The 24,983-nt window shown below is 36.5% G+C and overlaps 1 protein-coding gene across 2 annotated transcripts in view; it reads left to right on the forward strand.

Annotated features, from left to right (window-relative positions):
- Positions 1-24,983, forward strand: part of NSF (N-ethylmaleimide sensitive factor, vesicle fusing ATPase) — a 210,663-nt gene that overhangs the window by 110,862 nt on the left and 74,818 nt on the right. For both annotated transcript variants that reach the window (XM_007529655.3, XM_060203295.1), the window contains exons 9-12: positions 3,432-3,631; positions 12,409-12,574; positions 14,721-14,795; positions 14,992-15,179. In XM_007529655.3, the coding sequence (XP_007529717.2) occupies positions 3,432-3,631; positions 12,409-12,574; positions 14,721-14,795; positions 14,992-15,179 (629 nt within the window). The remainder of the gene's footprint in view (positions 1-3,431; positions 3,632-12,408; positions 12,575-14,720; positions 14,796-14,991; positions 15,180-24,983) is intronic.

Consider the following 24,983-nt stretch of genomic DNA (forward strand, 5'->3'; position numbering starts at 1 on the left):
TGAGTTTCTAAGAGAATTATAGTTTTAGTGCAGACTAGATCTATGATATTCCTGTTGATGTTATGTTGAATGGATGCTGTCATTTTGGAGAGCTGTATTATATTAATAATTTCCATGGGTATGCATTTTACCACTTTTTCTCTCAAACTTCATGGTAATATCTTGTGAACCATTTATTTTATGAGATAAAGTAATTTGATTCAAAACATTAAGTTAAACATTTTTCCACATACAAAAAGAGAGTTAGAGTTAAGATTTTAGTTTTCATTATGTATTTTTGCTAAATTTATTAAGTTCCTAGTCATTACAAATATGATTTTTATATATTTAACTTAGTTCAACTATGAAAGTAAACACGGTCCCATCAGTTAGGAGTTTCATATAATTTTTTTTTGTCAGCACTGGGGCATCATTGGGGCTTCACTGCTCCACACCAACTTTTTCCAGATAGAAAGAATGAGACAGAGGGAATGAGGGGAAGATACTACAGCAGCAGTGGAGGGTCAGGCTCAAACCTGAGCTGTGTGCATAACAAAGTAAACTCTCTTGCCAACCCTCAAATAATTTTTTAAACAGTTTTTAAAACAGTGTATGTTACATAGTAGGCATTGTACTTGGTTGTTTGTGATTCATGATTAATGATAAAACAGTCTTGAATAGACAGAAAAGTATTTAAGCAAATAACTATAATTGTAAAAGATTTATTTTATTTATTTCACATGGGATAAAGTTTCACATAAGAGATAGAATTAGAGCAAGAGAGAAAAGCCAGAGCACCCTTCAGATACATGTGAGGCTGAGGGTTGAACTGGGAACCTCTCTCACATGCAAGTTCTATGCTCTACCTGCTCAGCTATTTTCCTGGTCACCAGATAATTGCAGTTTAATCCTTGGAGAAGAGGAAAGAAACTTCCTCCTTTGAGAACAATGTTGAGGTTGAGAATGGTATCTGCAGAGAAATTTGTAGGTAGAGAATTGGGGTGCTCGAAGGAGCTTATGCCTGGCGGGGTTGTTTTTATTTTTTGTTTGTTTTAATATAGAAAGTCTGAATCTGGATCATCTCTTGGGGTTAATGCCATTAGGTAACACTTGGGAAGAATAGTGAAAATGTAGGTAATTACTGAGGAGAACGGGAGATAAATAGAAACAAGAGGTTGCATGCAGTACTGAAAAAGAAGTGACAGTAGGATGGAAACTGGATAGCATGAACTTGTGAGGATATCAGGACGGTGGAGTAATTTTCTTTGACTGTCCTCTGTGATCAATATATAGGGGCAATAAAGCTTTCTTGGAGGAGCTGGGCAGTAGCACAGAGAGTTAAGTGTATGTGGTGCAAAGTGCAAGGACCAGCATAAGGATCATGGTTTGAGCCTCTGGATCCCCACCTGCAGGGGAGTCTCTTCACAAGGCGTGAATCAGATCTTCAGGTGTCTATCTTTCTCTCCCTCTCTCTGTCTTCCCCTCCTCTCTCCATTTCTCTCTGTCCTATCCAACAATGACGACATCAGTAACTACAACAATAAAACAACAAGGAAATAAATTTTTTAAAAAAATACACTATTTCTTTAAAAAAAAAAACTTTCTTGGTGCCAGTAAGATAGCTCACTTGGAAAGACACCTATTTTGCCATGCATGCAACACAGGTTTAAGCCCCTAGACTCCACAGCACTGTGGAAAGATTTGGTGTTATAGTGTCTCTTTCTATGTCTCTATCTCTATAAAGTCGTTCTTGAGCGATAAAGCCCTGGCAACAACAACAACAATTAAAACAAAGCTATATTGTGTTCAGGGTTCATAAGCTGAGCATAGCAGAAGGATAAGAAGACCAGGGACCTGAGAGTCCTTGAAAGTATGGCTTATTATGAAATTACGGTTGGGGAGAAATTTGAAGAAACTTAAACTGGAGATGAGAATAGGTCCTGGCACTTTGTAGGTATGTAGCAGGCCTTCATTTTTTCTCCTTTTTGGCTTTTTATGCCTGTTTTATCACTACCACCATCACCATGGACTTTAGTTACAGTTTATGTATATGAATTGTTTCAAGTTGCAATGGAAGCAGTTGACTTGGTGATTAGGATCCAGATCCAAAGGCATCACTGAATATAATATATGTCCCTGTGACTGATGCTGTCAGAGCTTGGTGATGTTGGCTCCAAGGAGAAACTCAAGGCTGACCTGCTTTTCCTGTCACTCAATGTTCAAATGATAGGCCAAGAACAAAGATATTTTATTTGGTTGTGGTTTTAGGGACAGAAATTCACTTGTGATAAGAAATGTTAAGGTTCTAATCCTTAAAGGCTAAGAAAGTAGCATAATTGTTAACAGTAAAATCTAATATTTAATTAGTGTGTGTGTGTGTTATATAAGACAGAACTCATAAGAAAGTATATGAGTTAACAGAAACTACAGTTGAGATTAGTCTTAAAATATGGAATAGGGTGGGGGAAGATAGCAAAGAGACTCTCATGTCTGAGGCTCCAGATTCAATCTCCCACATTATCATAAGCCAGAGCTTATGATCAGTGCACTGGTAAAGATGATAATAATAATAATAATATAAAATAAAATATGGAATAAATGTATATAGAGTTGATGAAAATCCTGATGAGTCTACCTTATCAGTCTTACTATTGTTAATGATACCTTTGAGGCATTTGGCAATGCCTGCCTAGAAAATAATTGAATACTTTTTACTTGCAACTTCAACTTCATTTGGTGTCTCTGAGGGAAAGTATACCTTACTCAGCATTAGTCACACAAAATAGTATATTTAACTTTATCCACAAAAATATGTAGCATTCATCTGGATCCTGTGGGTAGTTAAATACTTACTCTACTCAAATATATTTGCCTTTTTTTCCCAAGTGCTTTTATGGATGGGTAGAATTGTAATTTCTAAGTTACAGTTTTTCCATAGCCAACAGTTTTGTTCTGGGTTAAGCTGCCTAACAATAGATCTTTTCCTCCCAACTTTAACGGATAATGAAAATAAACAATTGTACTCAGTTAGGTATTTAGACCATAGGGACACCATCATAATTAAAAGTACTTATTTTAAATCAAATCTATCTCTCTAAATATATTTCATTGGCACCTTTACCTCATACATATTAGTACTGTTACAAGAATTGTTTATGATTTTTCTATTAACAAGAGAATTTTAATTATTTATTTGTATTCTGTTCATGAGACCTGGATATTAATATATGCTAATGAAATCACTATGTTTTTCCTAAAATGTATATGAAGAATGAAAACCATCTCTTAGAAATGTTATACATGTACAAACTATTGCATTTACTATCAAATGTAAAACACTAATCCCCCAGTAAAGAAATTAAAAAAGAAAATCATCTCTTAGATGTCTTATTTGAATTCAAATTTTAGTTGATATAGAATATCTTGTTTTTTGTTTTCTTTTTCCTTTTTAGGTTGCAAGCATGTTAAAGGCATCCTGCTATATGGACCCCCAGGTTGTGGCAAAACTCTCTTGGCTCGACAGATTGGAAAGATGTTAAATGCAAGAGAACCCAAAGTGGTCAATGGGCCAGAAATCCTTAACAAATATGTGGGAGAGTCAGAGGCTAACATTCGTAAACTCTTTGCCGATGCTGAAGAAGAACAAAGAAGGGTAATGCTAACATAAATGTAGTTTAATAAAAAATTTATCACTTATATGGTGACCAAAACCCAGTAATGTTACCAGGATTTTGGTTCTGGAAAATATATTTGCTACCTAGATTTATCTATATCAGTGCTCAGGAATTATGGGAGATTTACATGATGGAAGCAGATGCCACCCACATGTTCATAACACACAGATAAATGTTGATATGAGCCATAGGTTTTTCAAAAAAAATACTATGAGTATATATTCAGATAATGATTTTATTATGCATTACTTCCAGAGGCTTGAACTTATTTTTCCTCTGCAAAGGGAGAACTTAAGTCTATAAAGGGATTTGCAGAATCATGCATGTGTGAGATCCATTTGCAGAGAACTAGCTTACTTAGCATTCAGCTCAGTTATGGAGTGATGAGTACTGATTATTAGGTTTCAGAGAAAAACTTTATTAGTCTTAGAGAAATATATAATTAGTGAAAATCAGGCCAGAGTTTATGAATTGTTAATGGATAATTTTATGTATCACTTTGACTATGCCCACAGAGTACCAAGGCAATTGGTTATTCTGGATGTGTTTCTAAAAGTACCTCTCAGGAGCTGGGGGGTAGCGCAGCAGGTTAAGCGCACATAGTGTGAAGTGCAAGGACCAGTGTAAGGATCCTGGTTCGAGCCCCCAACTCTCCACCTGCAGGGGAGTCGCTTCACAGGCGGTGAAGCAGGTCTGCAGATGTCTATCTTTCTCTCCCCCTCTCTGTTTTTCCCCTCCTCTCTCCATTTCTCTCTGTCCTATCCAACAACAATAGCAATAACAATAGTAACAACAAGGGCAACAAAAATGGGAAAAAATGGCCTCCAGGAGCAGTGGATACATAGCACAGGAACTGAGCCCCAGTGATAAAAAAGAAAGAATAAAAGTACCTTTTGATGAGATTACTATGTGAATTAGTAGAAAGAAGCATACTTCCCACTCTAAAGGAGGTGAGCCCCATTCAGCTGAAGGCCAGAGTAGAATAAAATAGCTCATCCTTCTTAAAGTAAGAAAGAGTTTGCTACTATCTCACTGCCTTTATTTAGGGCATTTTATTTTCTGCCTTCAGACTTCAAATAACAGCTTTTCCTTGGTCTCAAGCTTCCTGACCATTTAGATCCATGTTTTTAGTTTTCTTTCTGTGGGAAATTGTGGTTAGTAAACTAATATTAACAATGAATGATTTCATTAACAGAAAATTTAAAAACAATGCCATAGATTTCTGGCTTCTATAAAATCCTTCAAATTCTGGGCAAGATAAAAATCAAAATAATTTTAAAAGCATAGCATCTCCAGAAATGAAAAGAAAACTTGAAAGAGTATAAAGATATGAGGTTTAGCTTTTGGTCTAGGTAATACATGAATTTGGATTTTAATGCCCACCAGTGGATTAAAAAGTGAATCTTTGAACCTACTTTAGGTGTGGATTATAAATTAGAATCAGCAGAGGAGTTGTATCCTCTATAAGCACAGAGAAATATCAGAAATATCTCACTACCTGCCTAGATTCTAGAGTAGGAGCTAGGGTGGAGACACTCTCCCAAGGGACCTGTTAAGCATTGATTTTCATTCACACTAGTCTAAGCTTTGAAACAAACACCACTGGGGTCAGGAGTTGGTGCACCTGGTTAAGTGCACACACTACAGTGCTCAAGGATCCAGGTTCAAGCCCCTGGTCCCCACCTATGGGGAGAAAGCTTCACAAGAGGTGAAGCAGGGCTGCAGGCATCTTTCAGCCTCTCTATCTCCTTCTCTCTCAATTTCTCTCTGTCTCTATCCATTAATAAATTTTAAAAGAGAGAGAGAGAGAAAGGAAGGAAGGAAAGAAGGAAGGGAGGAAGGAAGGAAGGGAGGGAGGAAGGGAGTCAGTCGGGCTGCAGTGCAGCAGATTAAGCGCAGGTGGCGCAAAGCGCAAGGACAGGCCATAAGGATCCCCGTTTGAGCCCCGGGCTCCTCACCTGCAGAGGAGTCGCTTCATAAGTGGTAAAGCAAGTCTGTAGGTGTCTGTCTTCCTGTCCTCTCTTGACTTTTCTCTGTCCTATCCAACAACGACAGCAATAATAACAATGATAAAAAACAAGGATAACTAAAGGGAAAAAATAGCCTCCAGGAGCAGTGGATTCATAGTGTAGGCACTGAGCAATAACCCTGGAGGCAAAAAAAAAAAAAAAAAGAATAGGTATTTTTTTAAAAGAAATTCAACCCAGAATAAAACTATGAAAGGGGAGTATAAATAAAATAACAGTTAAATAAGCCCAAATAGAAAGAATAATGTAGAAGCAATATTAAAAGATAACATGGTTGAGAATTTTCTAGAATTGATGAAAAAACATAACTGCTCATATTCATGTAGCACCGTAAGCCCACATAGGGTAAATAAAAAATAACTTTTAAACCCATTGTACTGAAACTGGAGAATGCCAAAGAAAAAGAGAATCTTATTTCGAACAAAGGAAATAATGATGACATGAATCTACTAGGTTGACACAAACATTTCAACAATAGTGGAAGAAGCCATAAAACCATGGACTTTTTTTTCACAGAACTAAATGAAAATAATTGACTTAAAATTGTATGCTCAGCTTTATTCTATCCCAGCATATGTGTGAAATAAAGATAGTTTTTCAGACTAAGGCTAATAGAATTAACTAGTCATACATGCTTACAGGAAGAATGTGAGACAGATGAGACTAAAGGAAATTCAACCCAGAAGAAAGCAGTGAATATAAGAAACCATAGTAAGCAAAGAAACTGGTGAAAATGCAATGAAATTGAGAATTTCTACTTCTAGTAGTTGCAGACTAGATCATTTGAGTCATATCTTCCACTGAAGTATCAAAGAGCTTCTAAGATCTAGAAAGAAATGCTCAGGAAAATAAGGTGTATGGGGTCACTGTTGTATGAGGTCTCTGTTTCTCTGGAGATATTAATCAATTCTGGAGGGAGGTGTTAAACAACTCTATAGCCCCTTTTAACAGGCTAGTGTTTAAATTAATGAGAGCAGATAATATCCTATGGAGAGGGGATGCCTGCTGAATATCCTTCATTTTGCATTGGGACTCTGAAGCACTAGCCTATAGGAGCAAGTTAAGAAGATGTAGGCATGCTTTCATAGAGACTGCAGACCAGTTTTGAGTCATGCCATTCTCTAAAATTAGTCTAAATTGCTGGTGCATCGAAGCACCTGGCAAAATTGTAGCTCCTTGAGAAGAAGATAATATCATGCAAGACCACAGATTATTTCTGTAGTTCTCCAATATTGTGTCTGACTTATAAACAAAGGAAACATGCTCAAAGACACAAACTTATCTGATACGTATCTCTGAGAAACATCCCATGTTTTATGCACTTCTGGAGAATGAATTCAGAGCTTTGTGTATGTGATTGTTTCTGGTCAGCTTGCTGAGTGTTCAGTCATTTCTATTTTATACAAGATGATTTTCTTTCCTGCTTCCTTATGTCCCACTGAGTTCTCTGGCTGTCTCAGAAAACTGGTTCTAGCAGACATGAGTCCTGGTGAGTGGTACAAATCCAGTACTGACCTCCACATCTCCACACTGCAGAACCTATTGATCCCTGTGTACAACGATATTTCCTGCTTCAAATACCTTTTTAACACTTCTTCCCCCTTTTTAACACTCAGTGCTCCAAAAAAAAATAAATCAAGATAGTATATCATATACTTGTGATTTTGAAAGAATTTATATGCCGAATATGAACATTTCCCTCTGAATTTAGCTGCTGTTCTTCCTGTGCCATACATGAATTTGTAAATACTCATTTTAAAGTTCTAATGTGTCTCTAGATACTAACTTACCATAACATGTCTTATATCATCAAGACACAGTACTTGAAGACATTTTTTAAAACTTTGTAACTATGTTGATGAGACAATATCCAGTTAACTACATAATTAAAAAATTTCATTTTTAGATTTAAATACAGCTTTTAGAATTGTCATTTTAATTTCTTAATGTCTGTATACCCATTTTATCCAGTAATCACTTTATAATACCTGCCTTCATTCAGCCATTTGTCTGCTTGAAAACCATATCAAGGAAATTTTGGTGTACAGATAATATTTTTCAAATGAAAGAATAATGCCATGTCCTTTTAAAAAAAATGAAATGGTCTGGTTTCTTGTCACCAAATAATGCACAGTAAAAACTTTATAAATTAGTAATTAGATGAAAAAGCCATATTTTCTTATAAATGTTCTATTCATCCTGAAGTTTGAGAAAATTTATGTAGTGTATATGGAAGACACATAATCTGAACTGAACTTACACAGATCAGTTTCACTACATTTATTAGACTCAAATTGTCTAATTCCTTAGATTCATCTAATAATTGTAAAACATCCTCTTTTCTTTGCCACTTTGGTCAGAATATTAAAGAAAATTTAAATTATCAACTATGCTCAATTAAGCTAGGTAGTGACTTACCTAGATAAGCACACATATTACTATATGAAAGGACCTGGTCCCCACCTACAGGGAGAAAGCTTCATGAGTGGTAAAGTAGAGCTTCAGTTCTCTCTGCCCCTCTCCCTCTCAATTTCTGTTTCTATCCAATAGTAAATAAATAAATAAAAATTTAAAATTATATTAAAAAAATAAAAAAGAGAAAGATGTTGGAAGAAATATACTTTCACTACTTCTTGTCATTCAAGTTAGTGCAGTGCTTCAGGAAATCCAGGGAACTATCAGGTGATGTCATAGTAATGTTTATTATACAACTGCATCATTCTTATAAACAATCCCATATATTTTCCATTTCCTTTTTATTTTATTCTTTGTAACATAGTTGGGAAATAATTGATGAGCAATGGTGATAAAATTTCTTAACTGTTGAAATAGCATAATATAGCTTAGATTTACAAGAAGATCTAGTAAGCCCATGCAGTAATTACAGGAAAGAATGAATTTATTTATTTTTTTTAAAGAAATACTCTTTTCAGGGGCCAGGTTGTGGCACACCTGGTTAATCACACACACGACAGTGTGCAAAGACCTGGATTCAAGCCCCTACTCCCCACCTGCAGGGAGAAAGCTTCACAAGTTGTGAAGCAGTGCCGCAGGTGTCTCTTCATCTCTCTCCCTCTCTCCATCTTCTCTTTCCCCCTCAATTTCTCTCAGTCTCTATCCAATAATAAATAAGTAAAATAAAATAAATTTTAAAAAGAAATTTATGGGAGTTGGGCGGTAGCGCAGCGGGTTTAGCACATGTGGCGCAAAGCACAAGGACCGATGTAAGGATCCTGGTTCAAGCCCCTGGCTCCCCACCTGCAGGGAGGTTGCTTCATAAGCGGTGAAGCAGGGTCTGTAGGTGTCTATCTTTCTCTCCCCTTCTCTGTCTTCCCCTCCTCTCTCCATTTCTTTCTGTCCTATCCAACAACATCAACAACAACAATAGTACAACAATAAAAAATAATAAAAATAATAACAACAATAACAACTACAATAATAAAAAAGAAATTTACTTTTTTTCTGTGAAAGGCTTCTAAGGAAAAAAACTATCAATAGATATAAACCTTTATTTAACAAAAATAAACTTAAAAACTAAAATTGGCTCTAAGGGACACTGATGATACCTTGAGGATTAAATTGGCAAATAAAAATTCCCTGTAAAGGAGCATTGTATAAAGTCTGGTAAGAGTTTTCACAGGGGGAGCTAGGTGGATGTGTACCTGGTTGAGCACACATGCTACAATACCCAAGGTTCCTCATCCCCCACCTATAGGAGGAAAGCTTTGCAAGTGGTGAAGCAGTGTTGCAGGTATCTCTCTGTCACTCTCCCTCTCTCTCACCCCCTTCCCTCTTGGTTTCTGGCTATCTCTATCCAATAAATAAATAAACATAATAAAAAAAAAAATTTTTTTTTAAGTTTCCACAGGGCTGCATAGATATGTCTGGCACTTTTAAAATTTGAAGACAGTTTATGTATAACACTATTTATAATAAAACTGAGTTGGCAGAGAATTTCTAGGTAGATATTAATCATAGCCAATCTTTTCAGTTATAAGTTTCTTAATACATATATCCAGAAATGGCTTGGTGTATTCAGTTAATGACCCCATGGAGGGTACATGTATGTTATATAATAAAGGAAAGCATCACCTCTGTGATTCTGGATAGTCTTGCTGATGGAGATGAACACTTGCATATAGGTCAAACTAGTTAAATATAGAATAGCCATTTTTGAGGGCTGTTGCCAGGGGCTCAGCAGTATCAGCTCTGTTACTGTTGGGGAAGATGATAAGAATAGAGCTAGACACCAGCAAAGTGAAGAGGATTACATTGTGGAAATTTAAACTCTTTGATAAAGGGTTCATTGCTGATTCAACTATATTAATTGGTGAATATTATCTTGACATCTTCCTTACCTTATGACTAGTTCATTACAATAAAAACTTGCCATGGGTCAGGCAGTGGCATACCAGGTTAAGCACACTTAGTAAAAATCTGCCCTTATTAAAGCAGCACACCTGTAAAAATTGATGTTATTATTACCAACTAGGCTGGGAGACAGGACCTGATGACAGGTCACAAGATTAGTAAGGTTTTGAAAAGGTCAGAATTGTACTGAATTATGTTTGGAACAGACAGCTTCTGTGATCACTTGATTAAGCACAGTGTACTTATTGTCTTAGGCTTCCCTGTTCACAGAGATAATTTTTGAGTTTGATCTGAGAAGGAAGTCATGATTCCATTGGCAGCATAAGGCACACAACATAGACAACAAAATTCACAGATTTAACACAGCTTTTGTTTCACGTCATATTGGCAAGCACCTTCGAGTGGAAATATCTCTTAAAATGAATGTTGAACCTCACGAGTTTTCCATCATAAACAGAAATGTCCTTGTTTTGCAATGAGGTCAGTAAGAATTGATACTCTGCTATTTGGAAGTGTTAGGCAAAACTAAGACTGTAATTCTAGTCCTTTATTCTCAGTCTTTTCTACAGATGGAAAGATGAATAGTTTTTGGTGCCAACATATTTAGAGTAAGCAAGCTGTTATCTGTATCAGACATATTTTTAGTAAATGTAGTGATATTGATAAGTGAAGTTGATTTTAAAATTGGGCCCAGGCCCAGTGTGTACTCAGTCAAATCACATATGTATGAGACCCTGAGTTCATTCCTCAGTGCCACGTTAGAATTTTTTTTCCCCTTTTCAAAATGTTCAAGAAAATATAAGATGCATTGAACTTCCAATTTTAATTAATATAAATGTGAAATAGACCTGTCAGGTGTTAACAGTGTTTATCTTCTAATGATAATTATTTTTAACTTTTTTCTTAATTAAAAAATGTTATATGTTCTGGTCTGAGTAACAAACCCAGACTCTCACCTATGTGTGATGCTGCTGAGCAGCCTCCCTGGCCCAATTGTTATTTTGAGACATACATCACAGCATTGCCCCAGCATTTGTGGAACTCTCTCATTGCCATCTATATTGCTTCCATATGGTATCATGGCACATATACGGTAAGGAGTGCACCCTACTGGGTAAACTTTACTATCCTCTAAGTTATGTGGGGCAAAAGGAGGAGAAAGAGACAGAAACCAAGGCACTGCTCTACCATCTTTAAAGTTCTCTTGGTGCTGTCTGCTATGTCCTAGGAGGTCAAACTCAGGACCTTATGCATTGAAAGATACTACCTTTACCTACTGAAATGTCTCCTGGGCCCTTAACTTTATTTCTATCTATTTCACAAATTTTATCCAATTAATATCTACTGTTATATCATGTTAAGGTTATGTTCATTCTGACCTGTCTTGTTTTATTAATCCCTACCTACTATTCTTTTAGTGTCATGAAGAACTTCTCCATTCCCTCATAGAAAGTTATATATTTAATCACCTAAATATAAGTTGTTTATAAAAAAAAGTTATATATTTGATTACCTAAATAAAAGTAGTTTATAAATATAAAAGATTCTTGTGGACCTAATAAAAAACTGAAAAAATATTTATATCTACTTCAATTCAAAATACATAAATTTAATTTCTTTTACTGGTAATCCTGATTCCATTAAACTAAGACAGAAATCGTTATGCACTAGAAACAGTACCCCCTGGATGTTCTTTGTATGGTAAATTGTTTCTCTGTTCTCAATTTACTGTTAGTAAGAAGTAATCTGTTTTTGTGTGCTTGTGATGTAATTGAACATGAATCACATTCAGTTCCTCCCCATTTCCCTCCATCTACCTAATAGCTATCTGACCTCCAGGTAGAGTTATATATTGATAATATGATAATAAGTGAACATTAAACCTACTGCATCTGGGACAGAAGCCTCTCACCAGAATTTGGGAAAATGAGAAAAAGTTGCCATTCTTTAACACAAGAAATTCATTTGATGAGGTCCTGGGACCAAGAGATAGCTCAGCAGGTAGGGCATATGCCCATGCTGAATCCTGGCACTCTGGGAGCTTCACAGCAGCAGAGGAAACTCTATTCCTTTCCTCTCTCTCACTGAAAAAGTCAACTCAGCAACAGTGAAATCTCTCATGTGTGATGAGAACCAGACTCTGCAAAAAATGAAAGAAGTATTAGAGTACTTTTTTACTTCCATATGCAGTTCTAATACCTCTAAAAGGGGCAAAAAGACAGGATTATATTTGCTATACTTTTTTATCAAAATAGAGTGACATTATTATATGGGAAGTTTTGGGTTTTTTATTATTATTAGTTTACTTAACTATACTTTCTAATTATGACTTTCACTGTGTTTTCTTTCCTTCATAGCTTGGTGCTAATAGTGGTTTACACATCATCATCTTTGATGAAATTGATGCCATCTGCAAGCAGAGAGGGAGCATGGCTGGGAGCACGGGTGTTCACGACACTGTTGTCAACCAGTTGCTGTCCAAAATTGATGGCGTAGAGCAACTGAACAACATCTTAGTCATTGGTATGTTTGCTGAAAAAAACAGTACTGAGGCTCTGGGTAGTGGCACACATAGAGAATGTATGAGGACCCATGTTCAAGCCCCTGCTCCCCACCTGCAGGAGGGAAGCTTCATTAGGGGTACAACAGGTATTGCAAGTGTCTCTATATCTGTCTCCCCCTTCTAAATTTCTGTTTGTTCTATTAAAAAAAGAGAAAGAGGGAGTCCGGCGGTAGCACCGCGGGTTAAGCGCATGTGGCACAAAGCACAAGGACCGGCGTAAAGATCCCAGTTCGAGCCCCCGGCACCCCACCTGCAGGGGAGTTGCTTCACAGGCAGTAAAGGAGGTCTGCAGGTGTCTATATCTTTCTCTCGCCCTCTTTGTCTTCCCCTCCTCTCTCCATTTCTTTCTGTCCTATCCAACAACAACATCAATAACTACAACAATAAAACAACAAGAGCAACAATAGGGAATAAATAAATATTTTAAAAAATAAAACTATTTATAAAAAGAGAGATAGAAAGGAAGAAAGAAAGAAGGAAGGAAGGAAGGAAAAAGGAAAAATGGCCACCAGAAGCAATGAATTTGTCATGCAGGCACCAAGCCCCAGTGATAACCCTGGTGGCTGTTAAAGAAAAGCAACCTCCGGCTCCCCACCTGCAGGGAAGTCGCTTCACAGGTGGTGAAGCAGGTCTGCAGGTGTCTTATCTTTCTCTCCCCCTCTCTGTCTTCCCCTTCTCTCTCCATTTCTCTCAACAACAATAATAACTACAACAATACTAGGGCAACAAAAGGGAATAAATTTAAAAAATAATATTTTAAAAAATTTTAAAAAGAAAAGCAAATAAGTAAGTACTGAGCCCCAGCATTGGTAAGTTTGGTGGCCAAATAAAATAATAAGTACTATGCTTTTAAAAAAAAATTAGACATATACATTGTGGATTCAGGTCTGTGTAGATTGTAATTACACTGTTGTGTTAATGTTTCCAAATTAGTATCAGGTAACATTGAAGAATTTTACCATTTCAGTCTTAATAGAAGAAATAAAAACTGGGTTTTAGTGGCTCATGTATTTAAGCTTATAGCTGATGAAATGGCAGTGCAGTGTATGCACTGGTTTAAAAATTGGGCACATGCTATAGACCTTGAATGGTCTTCAGAGGTGCTTCATGATCTGCAAGGGTCCAGGAATGAGCTCCACATTATGCATTCTTGTTATAGCTTCTCTTAACTATTTCATTTGTTGAGTTTTTTTCAAAGATGATTTTCAGAGGGAAAACCCCTCAAATTTCTATATATGAAGGTAGATAAGGAAAGAGAATTCGTTCATATTGTCTCTCATTTTTATAGATTCCTTATCCTCTCTAGACCTTAAATTTTCATTTTAAATATTTGTTTTCATTACTTTTATATTCTATTGGCTTATACAGTAGTGAGATCCTAAAGCAAAAGTCTCCAGATATCTTCATTGGCACAGATCAAGAACAAATAAGCAGAGCCAGGCGGTAGTGCAGCAGGTTAAGCATACATGGCATGAAGCACAAGGACTGACACAGTGATCCCGGTTCAAGCCTCTGACTCCCCACCTGCAGGGGGGTTCCTTCAAAAGCGGTGAAGCAGGGCTACAGGTGTTTCTTTATCTTTCTCCTTCTCTATCTTCCCCCTTCCTCTTGATTTCTGACTGTCTCTATCCAATAAGTAAAGATAATTTTTTTAAAATTTTCCCTTTTCTTTCCCTTGTTTTTCTTTGTTGTTGTAGTTATTATTATTGTTGTTGTTGATGTCGTTAGTGTTAGATAGAACAGAGAGAAATGGAGAGAGGAGGGAAGACAGAGAGAGGGAGAAAGACAGACACCTACAGACCTGCAGACCTGCGTCACTGCCCGGGAAGCGACTCCCTGGGGAGTCAGAGGCTAGAACTGGGATCCTTATGCCGGTCCTTGTGCTTTGCACCATGTGTGATTAACCCACTGCGCTACCGCCCAACTCCCAAATAAAGATAATTTTTGAAAAAAGAACAAATGATATTTTTATTTGAGAATAATTTTGGTTTTCTATTTGACTGAAGTGTACTCTTAGCTTGTCAGGGAAATTAGTATTCTTACTCATACTTAATCTCACTTTTAAACACTGATGATGTGCATGTTGTTTTAACATCTGTTGTCCAGGCATGACCAACAGACCAGATCTGATAGACGAGGCTCTCCTTCGACCTGGAAGACTGGAAGTTAAAATGGAAATAGGTAAAAGGATGTCTTACTGATCAGGGCATACATAGGGATAGGAGGATTATTTAAAGTTTATTAGTAGTAGCAAAGTCATATAAGGTGATGTTTGTTAGGAAAAAATTGGGAAAGAGTCAGATGCTTACATGCTTGGGGAACTGTCCCTTGTTGTGGAGTAAGACAGCAACCTCTGTTTTATTTTCAATTTTATCAGGTTTACCAGATGAGAAGGGGCGGCTTCAGATCCTTCACATTCACACAGCAAGGATGAGAGGTCATCAACTACTCTCTGATGATGTAGACATTAAAGAACTGGCTGTAGAGACCAAGAACTTCAGTGGTGCTGAACTGGAGGGGCTGGTGCGAGCAGCTCAGTCCACTGCTATGAATAGACACATAAAGGTCAGTAAAATCAGCTATCAGGTTGAGAGTCCTACTTATACCATTGTGAATGTTCTTTCCTTTCAAGTATACCAAGCTATGGTAATGCTTACTTGTTTGAAGAAAAAAACATGGTCAAAGGAATAGGAATGATCTATTCAGAGTAGCAGAAAAAAACATAATGGTTGCATCTGCTGCATGATAACCCATCTATCTTTGGTTACCAGTGTTACTACCTGATACAGACATGTGAAGATTATTTTGAAGAAAATGTATTTTTTAATCTTTGTGCTGTGTAAGTTGTAGCATCACAGGAAGTTGGATTTTCTAGATTTAGTGCTAGATTTATTGGGGCCACTTCATATAGTAAGTACATTGAATACTGTTTTCTTTCTTTTAATTTATTTTTAAATACTATAACCAGACCACTGTTCAGCTCTGGTTTATAATAATGTCTGGGCTTGAACCTCAGACCTCAAACTTAAGGCATCTTTTTGCATAACATTATACTACCCTGTTTTCAAGTTACTAAGCTGAAAACACAAATATAATAATACAACCTCTTACTCTGAGGAATTTAAAGTCTTGGCAGTTGTCATGTTTACACTTAATGCAGTAATTTTCCTTATATTATGAGAAAAATACACAGAGTATATTTTAGTTTGATAAATGACTGTCATTGATCTTTATCACTTCTCTTCAGATTTTATCACTTATAGATTATATCAAAAAAATTTTAACATTTATTTTATTTATTCCCTTTTGTTGCCCTTGTTGAGATTATACCAAGATTTATGCTTCATTTCTTCAAAGCATCTTTCTCTTTCAAATTTATACTAAATGCATCTTTACAGATGTCTTACCAGGCCTCATACTTAATATTCACATGGCAAATCTACTTTCATTTTTTAAATTATTTTTTTGTTTTTATTTTAATTTGTTCCCCCCCCCTTCATTGCCCTTATTGTTCTATTGTTGTAGTTATTATTGTTTCTGTTACTGATGTCATCATTGTTGGATAGGACAGAGAGAAATGTAGAGAGGATGGGAAGACAGAAAGGGAGAAAGATAGACACCTGCAGACCTGCTTAACCACCTGTGAAGCAACCCTTCTGCCAGTGGGGAGTGGGAGGCTTGAACTGGGATCCTTATGCCAGTCATCGCACTTCATGTGCTTAACCTGCTGTGCTACTGCCCACCCCCACCCCCACACACACTTTCATTTTTAATTAAAGTGACATTTCATTACATCAGTATATAAATAGTTCCAGGTGTGCATCAGTAAAAAGCAGCACATGCGTCTACTTGGTCTGGGTTTATGTGCTCCTCAGCCCTCCTGTAATATTGTGTTAAATGAAATAAATAGGATGAAAAAGATGAACAGCATGACTTCACTCGTGGAATATAGAGGAAAAAATTGACAAAATACATGAATAGTAAACTCATAGACTATGTAGCCAATTACTGCTTTTATTTTTACTACTTTCCTTCCTATTCCCATTTTCTTGTTTATTCTAATTGTTTAGTCTTAAAATTCAGAATTATCTTTGGCTCCTATCACTTTCTGTGTACTGTATCAAGTTATTAGCTAAATTTTGTTAGTTCTATGTTGGTAATTTCTTTCAATCTTTAGCTACCTTCTGTTTGATTAATTTTTGTCAAAACAAAGTACAGACTTCTTAGTCTGATCTTTAAAATCCTCGGGTTCTGACCCTAAAATGACCTCCCAGATGTGTTCCTAACTATTCTCCACAGGTAATTCATAGGTCATTTGTCATTACTTATCTACTTCTTTAGTTTTATTTTTTCTGGTTTCATTCAGTTGTTTACTTATTTTTCCAGTACCTAGTTTATATGTCCATCTTTCTTCAAACCTTCTCTAATTTTCTCACTCAAGAATGATGTATTATCTTCCTCTCTAGAATAGTAATGTATCATTTGTGGAACCTTTGGTTGACGTTAGTTCAAAATTAATTTATTGAGTTCCTACTACATGCCAGGCACTGTAGTAAGTAGAAGGTCAGTGTTATAATTGCAGCCAGGAGAACTGCCTCCTCGTGAGCAGCTCACAGTCCAATCTCCACTTGCACTAATAATAATAAAATGAATAATGCACTTTATAAATAATAAAATTCATTCAAAGTAAGGAAGTAAAAAGGTCAGATGTGGTCAACTTGTGGGATAAGAAGAGCCCTCACAGGAATTTCTGGTCGGATATGACTCTTAGTGAGGTAAAGCATTTTTAGGTAGAAGGACAACATCTGCAAAGGAACAGAGATACAAAAGAGCATGGTAGCTTAATTTAATTTAGTAGTGGTTCAAGATAAAAAATAGAAATGTAGAGACATTGTAGGCAGGAGCAGGAAGACTACAGCAGTCAACAGAGCAAAAAGAGATTGTTATGCTCTGCTAAGAGGTATGGATACTTTTCTGTGAGCTGTGCTAAACTGTTAAAGAATAGCAGTGACGGGAGTCGGGCTGTAGTGCAGCGGGTTAAGCGCAGGTGGCGCAAAGCACAAGGTCCGGCATAAGGATCCCGGTTCGAACCCCGGCTCCCCACCTGCAGGGGAATCGCTTCACAGGCAGTGAAGCAGGTCTGCAGGTGTCTATCTTTCTCTCCTCCTCTCTGTCTTCCCCTCCTCTCTCCATTTCTCTCTGTCCTATCCAACAACGACAACAACAGTAATAACTACAACAATAAAACAACAAGAGCAACAAAAGGGAATAAATAAAATAAATATTAAAAAAAAAAAAAGAATAGCAGTGACATGACACAACGTTAAAACAAGATTACCTTAGCAGCTGTGTTGAGTAGAAAAATTAGTGGCATTATTGACATAAGGGAGGGACACTTAACTGTTGTTCATGCAAGAAATAATTTTTAAAAGCCTCAACAGTTAGGTGTTCTATTTATTTAGATTCATCCTATCAGTAGTTCTAAACCCATCAAACTTTGGCCCATGGGCCATAACCATTCAACCACCAGTTTTTATAAATAAAAATATGGAGATTAGAGCCACACTCACTCATTTATATATGACCTATGACTACTTTCATGCTTTGTAACAACAAGGGAGTATTTGCAACAGAGACCACATGGCCCACAATGTCTAAAATTCTATACTGCCCTTTACAAAAATCACTATTCTAGATGTATTTGAATTCCCATAGTATTCCAGTAGACATAAATCCTGAAAACATGATATTTAGTAAATATTTTTAATTAATAAGCATGTATGTCTTTTGAGTCAAACTTATGTCCATGAGTTATTATTTGCATACAAAATTGAACCGAGTATGCTCTTTAAATGCCTAAGTTCTAAATAGTATGGAAATAGAGAACTTGGCCCCTTAATAGAGTGGATCAGTCCATCCATCCATTCATTCATTCTTGTTGTTTAAGAAATATTAGTAAGTTGTGATGACTTCAAAGCATTCTGTAAATGAGTTGACAGTAGATAGCATAATGGTTATGCAAAGAGACTCTCATGCCTAAGGCTCCAAAGTCTCAGGTGCAATCCCAATCCCCGGCATCACCATAAACCAGAACTGAGCAGTGCTCTGGTTAAAAAAAAAAAAAAGTTCCGTAAATGATACAAACATTGTTCCCCATCATAGGAATCTTTTCTGAGACCACACCAGGGCTTCTTGATATAATTCTCAATAAGTAGTCTTCGTTATCAAACTTTGCATATGCACTGATCACTGAATGTTTCTCTTACATCATCATTTTTACCATAGCAATGATAGGACAAAATGCTACTGTAAGTAATTATTGGGGCCGGGTGATGCACATCTGGTTGAGCACACATGTTACATTGCACAAAAACCCTAGTTTAAGCCCCTGGTCCCCATCTGCAGGGGGAAAGTTTCACTAGTGCTGAAGCAGTGCTGCAGGTATCTTTCTGTCTCTCTTCCTCTCAATCTCCCCCTCCCCTCTTGATTTCTGGCTGTTTCTATCCAATAAATAAATAAAGGTAATACAATAAAAATAACAGTTTTGAAAAAGAAATAATTATCTCACTAAGAAACATACTTTCTTCAAGCAAGTGCTGGGTTTATTGACACACATGGCAATAAAGAGTGATGGAAAGATCACAGATTTGTCTGTCAGATGATAATGGTTTTCATTTCTTTTGGGCTTTTGTTGTTGTTGTTTTTGTTTTATGTTTTTTTACTTGTCAAAGGAAAATAACTATCCATCTCATCAGGTTTCTGTGAAAATATAACCAAATGTCATCTGTGGATATGCTTTTATAAACTATATGTTAGTTAATATTTCCATTTGTGTTTTTATTGACTAATTTGATACGGCATGATATGTAACCCTTTCAGTGTCATCATTTCTGATTTTTGTTGAGTGTTTGCTATTATATTTCTAATTATAAGACTACGATGCTTGTTACTTTACAGACTATTTTATCCTTCAATGTAAATTCTACCCTTTTTTTCTTTACTTTTTTTTTATGTGATTCATTTATCTTTACACTTCAGGTGCTGCACATCGACTTGTGATTATCACCTAAATTTTTTACACTATATACTATCTAATAGAAGGGATTATGTAGGCACTTCAGAGGTCTGTAAGATATGTAATACACTGACTTCACTCCAAAGATACACACACACAGTATTACTTAACACTTATTTCCTTTTCTTCGTGTTGTAAAGTCTGTATTGTTAAAAGATCACGTATCACTGTTCTAGCAAGATTCCTTCTCAGCTGAACAAAGGCATACAGTTTTAATTTTCCCATTGCTATAGGTACTCATAGCTTTACTAGTACTGGTTGATGAATGTTTAGTTTGAAATTTATCATTTGACATATAGAACTTTTACTTATTTATTTGTTTAAAATATTTTGTTTTTTATTTTATTGTAATGTGAGATACAGAAAGACTACATCAGCTCTGGTTTATGGTAGGACCTTAGAGCCTCAGCACGAAGATTATGCTCTCTCCCCAGCCCTAGAACTTTTAAGCAATATTCAACAGCTTGTTTTGATGTTTTTTTCTTTGCAATGTTAAAAATTATATTAGTGCTTTTCTACTTCATTTCCAAGAGAATTAGACTTATAGTCAGATGGACTAAGCAAAACAAGTATTCTCTATTAAACCGTTTTTCAGATTCTTCTGAAACAAGTGGGAAATCTAACCATAAGGACCTGATATCTGATCATTTGGTCTGAATCCATATCTGTGATCAATTAAGATCCATGTGAGATTTTTTTGCTTTTATCTTAAAAATAATTTCTGCTTCAGGTAGAGTAGATTCATAATCCAAATTTCATCTCTAGTATCTTATAAGGAAAAAAATGAACACACACACATTTTACAACTGAATCAAAGCTTTGACTTGTATTTACAGAACTTCAATAAAATTATTTCTTTTCTGTAAAATTGTGATTGATTAAGGTCATTCCAGCTTTAATTTAAGAGGAATGATAAGAACTTTGAAAGGTCAGGTTTTAAAGGTTATGAAATCTAAGGGTGACCACTTGATATTTGCTAGTGTTGAAATACAAGTTTATTAGTTTCTGTGGGTATAAGCTGAAAGATGTTCCCTTTTCTGTATTGATTAGCTGTTTTAAATAAAATGCTGGGGGAAATTATACTAATTCAGACAAATTAAGAAAAAAATTCCCCAAGGAAATAAGAAATTATAGAATTTTTAACAGACTTTACTAGTTTTGATAAAATAGTAAAAGTAGAAGGCATACTTTACAATTGGAACATTGTTTATAATGTAGCTTCTGAAATTCCTTGAAGGCTGAAAATAACTTGTTCTAAAACAACTTTCTGCCTGCTATCTTAATTGATTTTTAATTCATTTCATAAGTCTCCTTTTAAAAAAAATTTTTTTTAATATTATTCCCTTTTTGTTGCCCTTGTTGTTTTATTGTTGTAGTTATTATTGTTGTTATTGATGTCATCATTGGTGGATAAGACAGAGAGGAATCAAGAGAGGAAGGAAGACAGAGAGGAGGAGGGGAGAGAAAGACACAAGCAGACCTGCTTCACCCTTGTGAAGCGACTCCCCTGCAGGTGGGGAGGTGGGGGCTCGAACTGGGATCCTTATGCCTGTCCTTGCACTTTGTGTGCCACCTGTACTTAACCCGCTGGGCTACCACCTGACTCCCATAAGTCTCCCTTTTAACAGTAAAGTGACAACTTTCACACTAGCTTCAGTATTGAAATATAATGTATTTTTTTTATGATCCATGTTTCTATTTGTTATTTTGTAGTGGTTTACAAAATTACAAGATTAAATAACAAGATTAAATTACAAGATTAAATTACAAGATTAAATAACACCCACCATTACAATTCTGTTCATAATCTCCATAATTTTCATTTTTTTTTTATTATTGTTGGATAAAGACAGAGAGAAATTGAGAGGGGAGGAGGAGATAGAGAGGGGAAGGGACAGAGAAACACCTGCAACCCTGCTTCACCACTCATGAAGCTTTCCCTCTGCAGTTGAGGCCAGGGACTTGAACATGGGTCCTTGCACACTGTAATCTGAGCGCTAAACCAGGTGTGTCACCATCTGGCCTTATCTCCATAGTTTTAATAAAGTCTTAGAGACATTTTGGCTATTTTTTTCCAAGCTCATGTGTTTTAGTTCTCTATTCCACAATTAGTGAAACAACCCAGTAGTTGTCTTTCACTTCTTTACTTACTTACCTAAACATAATCACCTTCAGTTTCATGCATTTTGTCCCAAATGACACATTATCGTCTTATTTTATTGCAAAGTATTATTCCATTAAGCATACATCATATAACTTCTTTAGTCATCTGTCGATGCCTGTTTAGATTGTTCTACTCCTTAGCTGTTGTCAGCAAACAGTTATGAATAGAGGAGTGTATAGTAAGTTCCTTCAAACTAGTGGTTTTATGTCATTTGGATGTATGCCTAAGAATGGTTTTAACTGGATCACAGGAAATTTCCATTTTTATTAAATACTCTGCTACTTACCCAGCTGGCTCCATAGCAGAAAGTAGAAGGAATCTCAGGAGTAAGTCTCGCTCCATCTATCCTAGAAATAATCCATGAAAGCTGCACATTGTAGAGGGGACCATAAGATTTGTTACAAACAACTCAAGCCTCACTTAATGGCCCTGAGCATAAAGCCATGCCTTATTAGCTACATTTCATGGAATTCTGCTGCTTTCTCCCTCCCAGGCCGCTGACTGCACCAGATACAACAGTCAGACCCCTACGCAGACCTGCCTGCTCTGAGTAACAGGGCCCCTATCTCTTTTGGGTCTCCCCCCCGCCACTCTCCCTTGCAGCCTCAGTTCTAGCTCCCTGGATTTTTGCTGCTGTTTAGACCTGCCAGCTTGTTCCCCTTCAGTTCCCTGTGACTCAAATGCCTTCCTCCTATCTTACCTTAGAAGCTAGTGTTTCAGAGAAACATTCCTGAATAGATATGCCCCTGCTTATATAGTTCCTTCAGCCTTTATCTGGATTTTATTTATTTATGTATTTGTTTGTTTGTTTTTGCCAGAGCACTGCTCAGTTCTTGCTTATAGTGGTACTGGGTATCAAACCAGGGACCTTTGGTGTCTCAGACATGAAAAGTCATTCTGCATAACCATGATGCTGTAATGCTAGAACCTGGGTCTTTGCTCGCTATAATGTATACATTCAACCAGATACACCACAGCTGGTCCCTACTTTCTTTTTGTTTTGATAGAGATGAGAAATGGGGTGGCGGGTAGAGGCAGAGAGAAAGAGAGACCTGGATAAGTGGCCTCCTTCTTACTTCCCTCCATGGGTGGATAGATGGATAGATGGAGCATCATAAGCATCTTCCTTCTGGTCAGGCCACATGCAATACATGTGTTTTCCCTTTACTTTAGAGAAAAAGTCAGTCTTTAGCTGTAAATTGCTTATGAAAAAATGGAGGCTTATGGGCAGCTACTTGTGCAAATCTTGTCAGAAGCCAATGGGACTAGAGGAGGGGGAAAGTGTGCTGGAAAAGATATATTTATACAGATGTGGGGTTCAGGGTATATAAGCTAACAATCAGTGTGTGTGTGTGTGTGTGTGTGTGTGTGTGTGTCTGAGATAGAACACTGACAGAAAGTTTTCATTTGACCAAGTTTTTTTAAAATTAATTTTATTTATTTGTTTTCCCTTTTGTTGCCCTTGTTGTTTTTCATTGTTGTTGCAGTTATTATTGTTGTTATTATTGATGTCATTGTTGTTAGATAGGAGAGAGAAGGGGAAGACAGAGAGGGAGAGAGAAAGATAGACACCTGCAGACCTGCTTCACCACCTGTGAAGTGACTCCCCTGCAGGTGGGGAGCTGGGGGCTCAAACTGGGATCCTTATGCCAGTCCTTGCGCTTGGTGCCACATGTGCTTAACCGGCTGTGCTACCACCCAACTCCCCACTTGACCACGTTTTTAAAACAAACAGTAGCAGTTTGTGGCCAAGCAGTAGTTCAAAGGAGAAAACAAACGGAGTAAGGAAGCGAGAAAGGAAGGAACAGGCTTACCATACTACTCCTGGGGTGGAAGAAACATGAGGGGGTCGGGCTGCGCAGCAGGTTAAGTGTACTTAACCTTATTGCATAAGGATCCTAGTTTGTGCTCCCGGCTCCCCATTTGCAGGGAAGTTGCTTCACAAGTGGTGAAGCAGGTCTGCAGGTGTCTATGTTTCTCTCTCCCTCTCTGTCTTCCCCTCCTCTCTTCATTTCTCTCTGTCCTATCCAACAATGACAACATCAATAACAACAACAACAATAACTACAACAATAAAAAAAACCAACAAGGGCAACAAAAGGGAAAATAAATAATAATAAGAGATTAAAACAAAAAAAAAAAAAAAGAAGGAAACATGAAATACTCAGATCTGTCCTGCAAGTGCCACTGTCACTGTCACTGTCACTGTGGATCTCCCTACTTCTTGATAAAGAGAATCTTGGGTTGGCTTTATTTTATTTTATTTTATTTTATTTTTCTATCAGAGCACTGCACAGCTCTGGCTTATGGTGGTGCTGAGGACTGAACCTCAGACATGAGAATCTTTTTGTATAATCATTATGCAATCTTCCCAGCCTGAGAACACCAGTTTTGATGAAACACCCATCCTTCCAAGGGAAGGAATTTCTGCTCCTACCCCCAGTGTAACTCCTGTTTTACTCAAGGCATTATGTATATATACACAATGGAATACTAATCAGCTATTAAAAATGGCACATTTTTTATGTTTGTTGGCCTTTTTAATATCTTCATATATATATATTCTTTGGTGAATATTCTGTATATATCCTCTCCCCATTTTTGGGTGGGGCTTTTTTTTATTCCTGTTGTTGCTGAGTTTGGTGAGCTCTTTATATATTTTGATTATTATATTGCATATAAGATGACTGGTAAAGCAGGGCTGCAGGTGTCTCTCTGTCTCTCTTCCTCTATATCTCCCCTTCCCCTCTCAATTTCCCTTTGTCTTTATCCAATAATAAATAAATAAATAAATTTTTTAAAAATCTAACACTTCTCTTTCTTCAGAGGAGTCAGCATTTGTGAAATACCTCTGTAATCTGTCTTATCTTTGTTTGCACTAATATATTTAATGTTCTTATTGAGAAAACATAAATGAAGTTATATAGCAGTTTCAGTTTTTTACTTGCTAATATGTTCTGGATAGCTTCCCATGTTAATATATGTAAATGTTCATTATTTTGGTCAAAATGTCTTCTAGAATATTACAACATCATTTAAAATGAAGTTCCACGGAGGCATGTACTTTTGTTTCATTTACTGTCATGTTCTTTATGTTTAGAACAGTATATAATTTTGTGTAAAATACTTG

The sequence above is a fragment of the Erinaceus europaeus genome, chromosome 12, assembly GCF_950295315.1.
Source record: "Erinaceus europaeus chromosome 12, mEriEur2.1, whole genome shotgun sequence".
Classification (NCBI taxonomy): domain Eukaryota; kingdom Metazoa; phylum Chordata; class Mammalia; order Eulipotyphla; family Erinaceidae; genus Erinaceus; species Erinaceus europaeus.